At 43.1% G+C, this 15,262-nt stretch overlaps 1 protein-coding gene across 2 annotated transcripts in view; it reads left to right on the forward strand.

Annotated features, from left to right (window-relative positions):
* Nucleotides 1-15,262, forward strand: part of ABCC4 (ATP binding cassette subfamily C member 4) — a 247,433-nt gene that overhangs the window by 83,321 nt on the left and 148,850 nt on the right. For both annotated transcript variants that reach the window (XR_005984058.1, XM_041731078.1), the window contains exons 9-11: nucleotides 4,654-4,755; nucleotides 11,339-11,428; nucleotides 12,784-12,975. Coding sequence is in view for 1 of the 2 variants with exons in the window: in XM_041731078.1 (XP_041587012.1) it covers nucleotides 4,654-4,755; nucleotides 11,339-11,428; nucleotides 12,784-12,975 (384 nt within the window). In the remaining variant the exon portion in view is untranslated. The remainder of the gene's footprint in view (nucleotides 1-4,653; nucleotides 4,756-11,338; nucleotides 11,429-12,783; nucleotides 12,976-15,262) is intronic.

A 15,262-nucleotide genomic window follows, 5' to 3' on the forward strand; every position in this document is an offset into this window, starting at 1 on the left:
TCTTAAAAAGTGCTTGGTGCCCCCAGAAGGAGGTCCATGTATTTGAGGAGCCAGAAATGTCTAGTGGTGCACAATAGAGAGTGCTGGGAGGCCTGAGCAGGGGAAACAGCACCCTACAGACCACATTAAGCTGTTTTGGTTTTGCTTTTTCAGAGCTCCCTCTGGCTGCAGCCTGGGGACTGGATCAGAGAAGATGGGGGTGGGTATCCGGGATAGAGCAAGAAGATGCATCAACAGGCTAATGCAGGAGTACCTGGGTGCCTCAGTGGTTGAGTGTCTGCCTTCCGTTCAGGTTGTGGTCCTGGGGTCGAGTCCCACATCTGGCTCCCCACAGGGAGCCTGCTTCCCTCTGCCTGTGTCTCTCTGTGTCTCTTATCAATAAAATTTTTGAAAGAAAGAAAAAGGCAAAGGCAGTTCGGGAATAGGATGAAATGGTTTGGATTAGGCTGAAATTGATGGAGGCCTGATTGCCACTCAGGAGAGTGTCTTGGGTCTCTGACAGAGGTAATAGGTAATGATTAGAATGAACTGATCCAGCATTCCCGCTTCTTCCTTTCCACTTAGATGTGTTTTGTGTCAGCAGGAGAGGAAAGGTACACAGAGTTCACTCCCCAGGTAGTCAGGACCAGGCAAGGTTTGACGTGTAGGGTCAGAAGCTGTATTGGCATACAGGAGCTTGCTGTTGACAGTGTCTTTTGCAGCCCAGGATTCAGTAGGCAGCGCAGCCATGATTTCCAAAGAGCTTGTGCTTGTTAGCTGTAGGAGCTAAATCCAGCAGACCTCCCCCTTCAAGATGGTTCTATGGTCTGCAGCTCTGGGCTAAATTCTCATGTGGGCTGTATAGCGTAGTATCTTCTTTTCTACATATACTTTTCTTTCTTTCCTTTCTTTTCTTTCTTTTCTTTGTTTCTTTTCTTTCTTCTTTCTATTTTTATTTATTTATTCTTGAAAGATACACAGAGAGAAAGGCAGAGGGAGAAGCAGGCTCCATGTAGGGGCCCCAATGTGGGACTCAGTCCTGGGACTCTAGGATCACGCCCTGGGCCGAATGCGGGCGCTAAACCGCTGAGCCACCCAGGGATCCCCGTCTACATACACTTTTCAATGTCCTTTTTCCCATGTACTTAAAACGAAGGATTTATTATGAAGTTACAGGTCTAAGAAGTTCCTTCTATTTTTCTCTTAGTGACATTGGACTAGTCCAATAGGATTATAAAAGATCTTGTCTTCAAAGCACTGGAAGTCTTAACAACGTCTATGCCCAATAAAGTGTGTCTCTGAGGTTATATTGTTAATAATGCTGCTTAGGCTTTTTGCCTACCACACTCTGAAGTCAATCTTTCTGGCTTGAGTTCTGATGTCTGATACTTTCCTGCATGACCTGTTCTGGGTATGCACTTCATGGCTTTAATGGTAATTTAATGTCAGCCTTTTCATCAGCTTGAGTACTAGAGAAAAATCCAAATAGTGCTTCTGGCACCTTTACAAGCTGTTCATGTGTTGAATGGTGTCTCATTTAACCATTGGGAGACTGTAACTTCTTTCTCTACTCAGACCTATTTCTGGACAAATGCTCAATTGATTTATTTTCTTACTTTGTGCATAGTTTTCCTTTTTTTTAAAATATTTTATTCATTTAACCATTGGGAGACTGTAACTTCTTTCTCTACTCAGACCTATTTCTGGACAAATGCTCAATTGATTTATTTTCTTACTTTGTGCATAGTTTTCCTTTTTTTTAAAATATTTTATTCATTTATTCATGAAAGAGAGAGAGAGGCAGAGACACAGGCAAAGGGAGAAGCAGGCTTCATGCAGGAAGCCCCATGTGGGACTAGATCCTGGGACCCCAGGATCCTGCCCTGAGCCTAAGGCAGACACTCAACCACTGAGCTACAGAGGTGTCCCCTTTTCTTTCTTTTCTTGATGGTGGTGGAATTTCTATTCTAATATGCACGTACTGAATATTGAAACTTATGTCTTGTTAATAATTTTATGGTATAAAATTGGAATTTTATTCTGTCTAGGCAAGATTCATAACTCGTAAAACCTTTTGTTTGTTGCTGTGTTAACTCATACTCTGTAAAACTGTAGTGATGTAGTCAGTGGTCAGATTCCGTTGAACCCGCCATATGGTCTGTTGGCTTCTTTTGGGGATATCCAAGACTTCCCCTGACACAGGCATGGGCAGCAAGCCCAGATGAGTGAGGAATGCGTGAGCAGGCCATGCCTCAAGTAGCTGGGTCTTTCAGAGAAATGCATAGGAACACATTTTTCTTTTCCTGCACAGAAGAAACTTTGCATATTCAGCTTTTACCGGTTCTTTTGAAGTTGAGTATTGTAATCACATTTGTAGCTTTGTGAATAGTAGACAATTTTGAATGACTTGAAGAGTGTTTATGATTTTTGTAGTAGGTGACTTATATGTTGTTTCCCTAAGAAACTTAAACATGCTTAGTTCGTTGCTTCCTTACATGGGTTAGGGTTAGGTTTGCCCATGGGAACTAGAGTACGCACATTAAAACTGCTTTCAGAAGGCAGTATTTTTGTGTGTCGGTTTGTGTGTGTGTGTGTGTGTGTGTGTGTGTGTATGTGTGTGTGTGTGTGTGTGTCGGTTTCTTAGGGCTGTTATAACAAAGTACCACAAACTGGGTGCTCAGCGCAACAGAAATCTGTGGCTTCATGTTTCTGGAGGCCAAAAGTGTTTTTAAATCAAGATGTCTTCAGGGTCACGATCCTTCTGAAAACCTGATAAGGGAGAATCTGTTGTTGAGTTTTCTGACCTCTTGTGGTCCCTGACAGACCTTGGCATTCCTTGGCTTGCTCCACTGACTGAGCCAGCCAGGCACCCCTCTGCATTTTCTTCTTTTAGTTGACTGTTTTATCTTTTTTGTGTTTAAAGACTTTATTTATTTGTTCATGAGAGACACAGAGAGAGAGGCAGAGACATAGGCAGAGGGAGAGGCAGGCTCCATGCAGGGAGCCAGATGTGGGACTCGATCCTGGGACTCCAGGATTATGCCCTGGGCTGAAGGCAGGCACACAACGCTGATGTTTCTTTTCTTTCTTTTCTTTGTTTCTTTTCTTTCTTTCCTTTCTTTTCTTTCTTTTCTTTGTTTCTTTTCTTTCTTTCCTTTCTTTTCTTTCTTTTCTTTGTTTCTTTTCTTTCTTTCCTTTCTTTTCTTTCTTTCCTTTCTTTTCTTTCTTTCCTTTCTTTTCTTTCTTTTCTTTGTTTCTTTTCTTTCTTTCCTTTCTTTTCTTTCTTTTCTTTGTTTCTTTTCTTTCTTTCCTTTCTTTTCTTTCTTTTCTTTGTTTCTTTTCTTTCTTTTCTTTGTTTCTTTTCTTTCTTTTCTTTCTTCTTTCTATTTTTATTTATTTATTCTTGAAAGATACACAGAGAGAAAAGGCAGAGGGAGAGGCAGAGACACAGGCAAAGGGAGAAGCAGGCTTCATGCAGGAAGCCCGATGTGGGACTAGATCCTGGACCCCCAGGATCCTGCCCTGAGCCTAAGGCAGACACTCAACCACTGAGCTACAGAGGTGTCCCCTTTTCTTTCTTTTTCTTTGTTTCTTTTCTTTCTTTTCTTTGTTTCTTTTCTTTCTTTTCTTTGTTTCTTTTCTTTCTTTTCTTTGTTTCTTTTCTTTCTTCTTTCTATTTTTATTTATTTATTCTTGAAAGATACACAGAGAGAAAAGGCAGAGGGAGAGGCAGAGACACAGGCAAAGGGAGAAGCAGGCTTCATGCAGGAAGCCCGATGTGGGACTAGATCCTGGGACCCCAGGATCCTGCCCTGAGCCTAAGGCAGACACTCAACCACTGAGCTACAGAGGTGTCCCCTTTTCTTTCTTTTTCTTTGTTTCTTTTCTTTCTTTTCTTTGTTTCTTTTCTTTCTTTTCTTTGTTTCTTTTCTTTCTTTTCTTTGTTTCTTTTCTTTCTTTTCTTTGTTTCTTTTCTTTCTTTCCTTTCTTTTCTTTCTTTCCTTTCTTTTCTTTCTTCTTTCTATTTTTATTTATTTATTCTTGAAAGATACACAGAGAGAAAAGGCAGAGGGAGAGGAGACCTAGGCAGAGGGAGAAACAGGTACCTGTGGGGAGCCCGATGAGGAACTCTATCCCAGGACCCCTCGGATCATTACCTGAGAGCCAAAGGCAGACGTTCAACCACTGAGTCATCCAGGGTGCCCTCACTGTTTCGATCTCTGTTTTCTCTTTAGGGAGAAGAATCCGTATACTTGTTGAGAAGGTGACAAGATAGCTTTGTGAACTGTTTGTGTATATATACATTATCTATTTTATAATTAAATAGGACATGCTGTGTTGTGATGGGAGTCAACCATTCCAATATAGTGGGTAAAATGATACCTGGGCTGTGTAAAATGCTGCATTGCAAATTACCAGGAAGGCAGTTACTTTTGCTTATGCCTTGCTCCTGCAGTTCAACCAGCCTTTCTCTCTGCAGATTCTATATACATTATCTATTTTATAATTAAATAGGACATGCTGTGTTGTGATGGGAGTCAACCATTCCAATATAGTGGGTAAAATGATACCTGGGCTGTGTAAAATGCTGCATTGCAAATTACCCAGGAAGGCAGTTACTTTTGCTTATGCCTTGCTCCTGCAGTTCAACCAGCCTTTCTCCTTATTCTGCAGAACTTTCTGTTACTTGATGAGATATCCCAGCGCACCACTCAGCTGCCATCAGATGGGAAAATGATAGTGCATATACAGGACTTCACCGCCTTTTGGGACAAGGTAACAAATTTTCCATTACAAGGGAGAAGGAGAAACAGGAAGCCTGGTGCAGGGCTCCATTCCAGGACCCTGGGATTATGACCTGAGCTGAAGGCAGATGCTTAAGCACCTGAGCCACCCAGGTGCCCCAGGGTACACAGATTTAATAGAGAATTTGAAATTATTCTTTTTCAAACCGAATAAAATGTAACTGGCATCATTTACTTGAAAGTATGTTATAAAAATTCTCAATCAGGAAATAAGAGATTAACTATGAAATCAGCCCCAAAGGCATTTGACATATTGTTCTTTATCTCATCTTTAAGAGAACTTTCCACGTATTATCTCATGTTTTGGGAATAAGTATGTAAGTTTGCAATGTCAGAATTTACAGGGTTGGACAGGTGATAGTGTGCCACATGAGCTAAGTAACAAATACATTACAGATTCTTACAGATGAGGGACTTTGGGGAATTGATGAATGTTTTTTTTACCTTGATGCTTTCAGACCATCTCTTTACCTGTTGAGTGAAGCCTGTGATGTGGATCTTTGCTCTGGGGTAGGGTGATGGCTCCCCTGTTCTAAACTTCTGGAAGGTGCTGTTGACTTTGGTGACGGCCAGGGGTGGGGAGGAGGCAACAGGTGGGCATAGGAGGTGCCATGATTCTCAGCTGGAGGGTTTGGCTGTGTGGCAAACTGACAGGTAGAAGAGGTGTGAGGTGTCGAGGAGTTTGTTTCGCTTGGTCTGTTAGTGACATTTAGGCACATGGGGAAAACTGGATAGCCCGCTGCAGGCCCAGTGCCACCTCTCTTGTCAAAAACTGAAACACTTTCTTAGCCTGCTCCTATGGTCTTCTATGTGCATGCTCCCATCAGAGTCTGGGTTAGTCAGGAACACAGAACTCAATCCTCAGAAATGAGTGAATTCGTAACTGAGCCAGTGAAAGAATAAACAAACAATGAGGGCAAATGGTGGTGTGTGAGGCAACCCCGAGATTACCAATGGCAGGTGGCTGCTCCCATCCCTCGGGCTGGAGGGATGTAGGGAGGAGGTGGCCCCTACCAGACGGTCACCCATGTGCAGTGGAGTTCAGTTGCCTGGCCTCCCTCAGAAGTGGGGACCATGGTGGGGAGGGCCTGTTCTGTGGGCCCTGGCACCTCAGGGATGAAGCAGCCACCGTGGAAATACCGCTGGAAGCACGTGGAGGTGCTGGTGGGTGCACCTCTCCCCTCCTACCTCTGGCCCAAAAACCCGGTGTTCTCTACAGCTGAGCTGGTGTTGGTTTGGAAGGTTGCAGAAGCCAGTTCCGGGCATTGCAGGGGAAGGCTGAGGAATGGTGTCAAGAGCCCCACAGATGCGCAGTTGGGACTTAGGCCCACATCCCCTCTGGGTTCCCTCCTTCAGGGCTGCCAGGGTCCTAACTCTGGAGCATTTCTGTCTTTTCCTGCCTGCGACTAGGTATCGTGCCCTCTGTTCCATGTTTGCCTGCTTCTCCTTGGATTCCCAGCAGTGCTCCGGACAAAATAATAGTTCCCAAACACATGATGCACCGCTACACTTGTCTGCTCACACACAAGGGGCCTTACCTTACCTTGCCCGACACTTTCAAGCAGGAGGGAATCAGCTGCCGTAAAGTAGATAGTTGTCTTTGCGATCCCCTTGAAGCACTTTCAGGAAGCACCCCTCCAGTTCTGTTCTGCGAATGCCATTGAGCTAAAGAGCACTAAGCTTGTTAATAGGCACATTGTGTAATGACCCATCACCAAATCACTTTTATGGCACATTGTGCTACACTGTAAAAACCTAGCAATTCTCTTCCTCCCAGACTTCCTAACACATTCTCAGACTTTTTTCCTGCAGCTTGCATTGTAGCGCAGGACATCCCATTCTAGTGGTCTGGCCTTGACTGTGAAAGGATTGTGCTTCACGCCGGGGATGATTAAGGCCTGTCAGATTAGGTCACAGAATAGGGAGCCTTGGGTCTGGGAAGGCCACAGACACTGGGGGTTTGGGAGAGAAGCTGAGGCCAAATGTATCACATGCTGGGCTCTGAGAAGCAGAAGGATGTGGATCTTCCAACCAGGTGCACTTGATAGCCGGGTTGGTAGGTAGGTGGGCAAAGGTCTCACCCACCTGGTTTCATTCATTAAATGAAAGCACTTGGTTTTATGCCTGTAAGCTTTGAAGTGTTATGGTCCAGTGGGAGCCTCTATTCGACTTTGTGGTTCACTGCTGCATCCCCTGGGCCTAGCTGGAGTCTGGAACTGGGTGAGGGCTCAGTCTTATACGCATTGCATCAGCTGCTTGTCAGATGTTGCCCCCTGCTGGCCAGCGGTTGATCCTGAGGTCGTCACGGGGAAAACACTCCTAAAAAGAAACTGAGGTGTAGGGGAGCCAGGAAGCCAATATTGGTATATGGCTTATGTAAAAACATAAGTGGTCGTAATTGAGGAAAATGTAGTAAAATAAGTACTAGTTAGGAGTGGAGAAGCTTAAAAAAAAGTTTCTGGGGATCCCTGGGTGGCGCCGCGGTTTGGCGCCTGCCTTTGGCCCAGGGCGCGATCCTGGAGGCCCGGGATCGAATCCCACATCGGGCTCCCGGTGCATGGAGCCTGCTTCTCCCTCTGCCTATGTCTCTGCCTCTCTCTCTCTGTGACTATCATTTAAAAAAAAAAAAAAAAAGTTTCTGTGTTTTGAAATCCAGCTTGTTAATAGTTTTTATAATTCTGATAAAATCTGGGCCCAGTGTTTCTTTGGTGATTAAATGTGATTATCATAATTTTTAGTAGGTACCCATGTTATAATCCATTATGTCCTGAGAAAATTTTCATTTTGGAAATTATCCAGACCTTTTATTTTTCCTCCCGTGCCTTTAGTCTTTCAGGTATTTTACTAATGGCATTACCCATTCAAGATGTAGAGAGGTCCTGAAGCTCATCACCAGAAAGTTCAGGTCTGCACCTGTTTGTGGGAAGATGAGCTCAGCTGGCCAGACTGATGTGCTTTTTGATTATCTGTGGGTTGGATTCTTCCTAGCACCATCCCAGATAGTTGTGTTTGCCAGGGATGGTCTGCACAGCTGCTATGTGTGTTTCTCTGCCCTTTGTTTTGGAGAAATCCTTTTCTGGAATGTAGACGGTGACATTGCCTTAGATCAACTCTTGGTCAGTTTCCTGTGATATGTGAAGACTGCTTTTGTAGAACACAAGGCCCCTCCATACAAGCTTTCTTCAGAAAGGGTTTGGGTTTCAGATACAATCACTAGATCCTCAGTCATGGCACTGTGCATGGTGTGGACTCAGAGAAGCATCCCACGGGAAATTACATGGAGATCATAGCAGTAGGAAAAATTTAGATGATCCCTGAATAGTAGCTCTTTTTTTATTTGACCTTGAATTTTTTTTTTTTTTTTTAAGATTTTACTTATTTATTCATGAGAGACCCAGAGAGAGAGGCAGAGACACAGGCTGAGGGAGAAGCAGGCTCCATGCAGGGAGCCTGATGTGGGACTCGATCCCGGGACTCTAGGATCACGCTCTGGGCTGAAGGCAGGTGCTGAACTGCTGAGCCACCCAGACATCCTGACCTTGAACATTTCCTATCAATTTTCTGACAGTTTCGATATCTGGGTTTGGACAAACATTCTTACAGTTGGTGACTACTACTGGGATTTTATAATCTTAACTTAAAACCATCTCTTGGGCTGTCTGGGTGGCTCAGTGGTTGAACATCTGCCTTCAGCTCAGGTCTAGTCCTGGGATTGAGGCTTGCATTGGGCTCCCCACAGGGAGCCTGCTTTTCCCTCTGCCTATGTCTTTTGCCCTCTCTCTGTGTCTCTCATGAATAAAAAATAAAGTCTTAAAAAAAATAAAACCGTCTCTCTACTTATTCGTACCCTCTGCCCTTTGCTCAGAAGATAAAATACTGATTGTTGTTGAATGAGACACAGAAACCTTCTCCTTTTTATTTACTGTGCTCTGCTAAACTCTTTTCCTCCAAGAATATGCTTTGTTCTTAGCAGTTTATTATTATTTTTTAAGATTTTATTTATCCATGAGAGACACAGAGAGAAAGAGAGGCAGAGACACAGGCAGAGGGAGATGCAGGCTCCATGCAGGAAGCCCGGCGTGGGACTCGATCCTGGGACTCCAGGATCATGCCCTGGGCCGAAAGCAAGCGCTAAACCACTGAGCCACTCAGGGATGGATCCCCAGCAATTGATTTTCTAATGTTTCAAAGTTCTATATGGAAATGAATCTTCTGGGATCCCTGGATGGCTCAGCAGTTTAACTCCTGCCTTCAGCCCAGGGCATGGTCCTGGAGTCCCAGAATCGAGTCCCACATCAGGCTCCCTGCCTGGAGCCTGCTTCTCCCTCTGCCTGTTTCTCTGCCCCCTCTCTCTCTCTCTCTCTCTCTCTCTCTCTCTCTGTCACTCATAAATAAATAAAATCTTTTTTAAAAAAGGAAATGAATCTACTTTGGTCTCTTTAAAGAATAGTTTGAAGTGTGAAGCTGTAAAACTGAACTTTTTTTTAAGAACAGGAATACTTAGAATTTTCCTAACACTGAATCTCTTTGTCTTAGAATTTATACAATGTTCAGGAATACAACTCCTGATCAGTGTGATTTTTGCTTTGTCCTTTTCCCTTGTGTCTGATTCTGTGATGTAGGCATACCCCCATGTGTCTTTTGCAGTAGAAGTACTTTGCTGCCCCTGTTTAGCTAGGACAGGCAATGCATGTTACACATATAAAACTAGGACTTTACCATTCTGGCCCACAATATCCTACTAATTTATTCATTGTTTTTTTGGTAAAATTTGAGCTCTGAATATAGCCTCGATACCCCACTGACATGAGTCTCTGCCCAGAGTGACCTTATAGTATAAAGTGCCTTCTTGCTTTGTGAGCATTATGAGATTTCTTCCTTATCAAATGAGAATGGAGCAGTTATTGGATATTTCAAATTACTATTAGTGAAGGGTCCCAGGCATGCCATGTGCTTATGCTGCCACCTTGTGGGGGTTAATGAGATAGAAGATAAAACCAAGGGTCATAGCGTAAATTTAAAAAATCTTCCATACTAAATACAAATTAAAACCACGACGAGCTGCCACTTTTTCTTGGTTAGAATGGCTAAAATTAACAAGTCATGAAACAACAAATGTTGGCAAGGATGTGGGGAAAGGGGAACCCCTCTTAAACTGCTGGTGGGAATGCAAGCTGATGTAGCCACTCTAGAAAACAGTATGGAAGTTCCTTAAAAAGTTAAAAATAGAGCTACCCTACAACACAGCAATTGTACTACTAGGTAGTTACCCAAGCGAGAAAAGTAGGATCACCTGGGTGGCTCAGCGGTTGAGCACCTGCCTTTGGTCCAGGGCATGATCCTGGAGTCCCAGGATCGAGTCCCACATCGGGCTCCCTGCGTGGAGCCTGGTTCTCCCTCAGCCTGTGTCTCTGCCTCTCTCTCTCATAAATAAATAAAAAAAAAAAATCTTTTAAAAAAGGGCGAAAACCAGTGTTTCAAAGGGGCACACGTATCACAATGTTTATAGCAGCAATGTCCCCAATAGCCAAACTATGGGAAGAGCCCAGGTGTCTATCGATAGCTGAATGGACAAAGAAGATATGGTATCTATATAATGGAATATTGCTTAGCATTCAAAAAGAACAAAATCTTGTCGTTTCCAATGACGTGGATGGAACCACTTAATACTAAGTGAAATTTTTTTATAAAGATTTTATTCATCAGATACACACACACACACACAGGCAGAGGGAGAAGCAGGCTCCATGCAGGGAGCCCGACGTAGGACTGGATCCTGGGACTCCAGGATCATGCCTTGGGCCAAAGGCAGGCACTAAACTACTGAGCCACCCAGGTGTCCCACTACTAAGCGAATTAAGTCAGTCAGAGAAAGTAAAAAACCATGTGATTTTACTCATGTGGAATTTAAAAATCAAAATAGATAAACCTGGGAAAGGGAGGAAAAACTAAGAGAAAATCAGGGAGTCAAACCATAAGAGACTCTTAAATCCAGGAATCAAACTGAGGGCTGTTAGAAAGGAGGGGGTGGAGGGGATGAGGTAACTGGGTAATAGGCATTAAGGAGGCATGTGACGTAATGAGCACTGGGTGTTACATGCAACTGATGAATCACTAAATTCTACACCTGAAACTAATAACATGCTATATACTAACTAAATTGAATTTAAATAAAAAATTAAAAAAGCATTGTGACTAAAAACCACACCTATACTTAATATTCAGTTAACTGTATTCTTTTAATGTTATTGTGCACCAAGAAGTTTTCATTTCAGGAGAGTGCCTTGTTGTTTCTACCACTTAAATTCTGTATGAGTCTAGAACTGGGTTCATAATCAAATTTGGTAGGAGAACAGGTTTTCCAAAAGGCAGCTCAATAAATCCCAGAAAATAAGAGTTGATTGAAAAGGACTCCAGGACACAGTATCTTCAAATAAGAAAGAGAGAGATGTGGATAATGTTCACATATCATTGACTATTAGGTTATTTTCTTTTTGAGGAGATTTGTGTTACTTTATTGAAATGGTCATATTTTTGTAAACTTTAATTTGTAGGCATCAGAAACCCCAACCCTAGAAGGCCTTTCCTTTACTGTGAGACCTGGGGAATTGTTAGCTGTGATTGGACCTGTGGGAGCAGGAAAGGTAAGTCTCGATGCCTTTTGACCTCTCACTGCCACGCTATATCCCATACTGAAATCTTGGGGTTGGGCTATGTGTAACACCGTTTTGAACTGGGCATATCTAGAATGGCATTTCTCAAGATGGGTTCCATGGAGCATTCCTTTTGTAAGAAGGTTGCACAGCCAAATCAATTCGGTTACCGTATGTTGTGTTTTACGTGGTACTTCAAGTCATGCACAGTTTACAAATGCTTGTCTGGAAGTGAGATGTGTCAGTGAAGGAAATTCTGTCGCTGCTATCTGGGATAGTGACCAAGAAAATGGGACTTCCTTTTTTCAGAGCCTATTCTATTGGAAGTCTGGAGGTTGTAAGGCTCTTTTGGAAAGTGTTAAACATTTCCTTAGATGACTTTCCCAAGGCATGTTACTGCCCAGTGAGTAATTGTGCAACTAGATACATGCCACTGTGCTAGGAGCAAAGGATACAAATGTAAGAAGGCTCAGACTCCATTCCCCTCTAGAATCAACCAGGTCCTGGGGTAAGACAGATCTGCCAAAGGATTATTTCAGCTGTTCGTTAGGAGCATTCTGATAGTCCTAGGCACAGACACACCACGTTCATATGTTCTAGAAGACTTGAAGAGGTGTACGTGCCACACTTAGTCTTGTGTATCTGAAACAAAATATGCAAGGTAAATATCAGATGTGTAAATCATGGGGTGATTATTTTACAAGGGTTATTTTCTCTTTGGAAACTTAGTTCAGAGTTTCTGATGCTTTGGATAGATTATTTCCACATAGCTTTTCAGAAAGAAGGATCTTTTTTTTCTTAAATGGCTTCTTGTTTTGTTTGTTTGTTTATTTATTTATTTGAGAGAGAGAGAGAGAAAGGGAGAGGGAGAGAGAGAGGGAGGGGCAGAGGGAGAAGTAGGCTCCATGCGGGGAGCCTGACGTGAGACTCGATCCCGGGTCTCCAGGATCGCGCCCTGGGCTGAAGGCAGCGCTAAGCCACTGGGGCTGCCCAGATACAAGGATCTTGACAAGTAAAGGGTCCCTGCTGCGGGACCACTTGCATCAAACCTTAGATTTACAATGTGTGTATCCTGCCGGCCTTCTCTGTTAAGAATGGCTAACAATCCTTAAGTGTTGGAGTATAGCATTTTATTTGGGGGAAACGCTACTGGGCGGAGCAGGTGGTTAGACTATTTTGTGAGTATTCGAATTTTATATTGCGCTTTCCATAGCTGTACTTCATTCTATGGATAGTAAAGGAGCTCCGACGTGTATGAAAGCCCCGGGCTGGGGAAGGCTGAATCACGGGCTTGTTCCGCGCCGAGTGCTGCCTGCACACATGCGCTTGTTTCCAATCTGTTTCAGTCCTCGCTGCTAAGTGCTGTCCTGGGGGAACTGCCCCGGAACCAGGGGCTGGTCAGCGTGCACGGAAGGATTGCCTATGTTTCGCAGCAGCCCTGGGTGTTTCCAGGAACTGTGAGGAGTAATATTTTATTTGGGAAGAAATACGAAAAGGAACGATATGAAAAAGTAATAAAAGCTTGTGCGCTGAGAAAGGTAAGGACTTTGGAATTACATGTGTTTGAATTTCAAAGAGTAATTGTGTTGTTTTAAATGACAAGATTTAGTTCCTTTTTTCTTTTTGGAAGATCTTTGGACGTTACTTAATGCTTCAAGCTGGTCTTGTGGGCGAATGCACCATAGGTACCTGCCCACATACTACTCTGCTATTTCAATCCTGATGTAAGGATGACATTCACAGGATGATTTTAAAGATTTTATCTCTCTCTCTCTCTCTATTTAAAGTTAGCAAGGCTCTCTCTCTATTTAAAGTTAGCAAGGAGTGAGGAGCGGAGGGAGATGGGGACTCTCATGTAGACTCCATGCTGAGCACAGACTCCAAAGTGAGGCTCAAACCCATGACCCTGAGATCATGACCAGAGCCAAAATCAAGAACCGCCTGACTTGAGCCACCCAGGTGCCCCGAGTTTTATTCACTTTTAACTTTTTATTCATTTATTTATGTATTTTTAAAAGATTTTATTTATTTATTTGTGAGACACAGAGAGAGAGAGCGCGAGAGAGAGGCAGAGACACAGGCAGAGGGAAAAGCAGGCTCCATGCAGGGAGCCCGACGTGGGACTCTATCCTAGGTGTCCAGGATCAGGCCCTGGGCTGAAGGCGGTGCTAAATAAACCGCTGGGCCATCCGGGCTGCCCCACTTTTAACTTTTTGAAGGGATAATTCAAAAATTTGCAGATGCAGAGACAGTCATGTTATTACCCCTCATGTACCCAGCTCCTAGCTTCAGCTGTGCTCTGCTGGAGGTGGGTCTGTCTGTACTGGCACCCCTACCCTTTGCTGCCCCTCCCATACCCCGAATTCTATTGCCAAATATAGACCTCATATAATAGTTCATTTGCAGATATTTCCTTAGTCATCGCTAAAAGATAGTTCCTCTGATAAGAAACCTTATTGTCCGTAAAAAATGACCCAAATTCCTTAATATTATCAGCATTTTGGTCCAAGTTGACATTTCGTTAGTTATCTCACCAGGAGATCTCCAGAGCAGTTGGTTTGAATCAGATTCCACATGAGGTTTGTGCTTGGCACTTGGTTGATTCATCTCCTGGGTCCCTTTTAATCTATAGGTCTCCTCTCCACTTGATTTTTCTCATGTGATTTATTATTTAAAGAAAAGGAAATGCTTTAAGATTTCTTTTGAATGCTACATCATTTCACAAGCAGAGAGATTGTTTTCAGAAATGACATTGTTTTGCAGAAAATGGCAAGATGAAATGTTTGTCATTGGGATTTTAAGTAAAATTGATGAATGAATGATGAACATTGAACTTACGTGATAGAATATAATTTAGCAAAAAGGGAAAAAAAAAAAGCAGATACCTATAAATACTAGGTGACTCCCTTTAGGTTATAAAAATCAGTGGATAATAGTGTTAAAGGGCTCTCCCCAGGGTCAGTTCAATGCAGTCTGGACATCCAACTGTTCTTTTATACTGTGTGGAAAAGCCTGAGAAAGACTTTTAAAGGTAGGGCATTGAAGGCTCCAAGCCAGCTTTGTGAGGAAATTGTAATTTTGCTTGAACATCATAGATTTTATCAGGTGTGTAGCATTTATTGATGTGGACAAAATATAATTGCTTGTTTAATGGGCTTTTATTTATTTTCCCTTGGTCACTGTTAATGAGAGATTATGTGTTTTGAGACATGACCTCAAGGTAGCACTGATTGGCTAGATTTTTGTGAAATGGTGTATATTGTATAGGAAGAGGCCAAAAGCAAATGTAAAAATTCCCATTTATTCAGAGTCATGTGCTAATCATCTTTCTGCCTGTCACACCTGCATACACATATCTGCACACACGCACACATTAAAAACATGAGTTTTTAATCTTTTATCAGAGCCTTTGATGGCACCATCCTCATTGTTTAGTTCCTAAGACTGAGGCTTATGGAGATGAAAAATTAAGCCAAACATTCACAGCTCAAGTTCAGATTTGGCATGACTCTAGATTCCGTGCTTTTCCACTGGGCCATGATGCCTCCCATCCGAGGAAGTTTGTATGGAGGAGCTACTTTGTTACAGTCAGGTAATGGAGGTGGAGACCAGTGTGACACTGGTGGGAAGCCAGACGTGGAGAGACTGTGGCCACGGTAGCCCACCTGCAAAGTTGGTGGGTGATTGCTTGGTATCAGTAGTAGTATTGAGGAACAGTTTTGTGGATGCATGCAGCAAAATGGGAGTGATTCAGTAGTTAAAATCCAGAGCTGGTTTCAAAGGTGTCCAGGTTGAGCATATAACAGCATTTACACAGAGTAGCAG

Source organism: Vulpes lagopus, chromosome 16 (assembly GCF_018345385.1).
Source record: "Vulpes lagopus strain Blue_001 chromosome 16, ASM1834538v1, whole genome shotgun sequence".
Lineage (NCBI taxonomy): Eukaryota > Metazoa > Chordata > Mammalia > Carnivora > Canidae > Vulpes > Vulpes lagopus.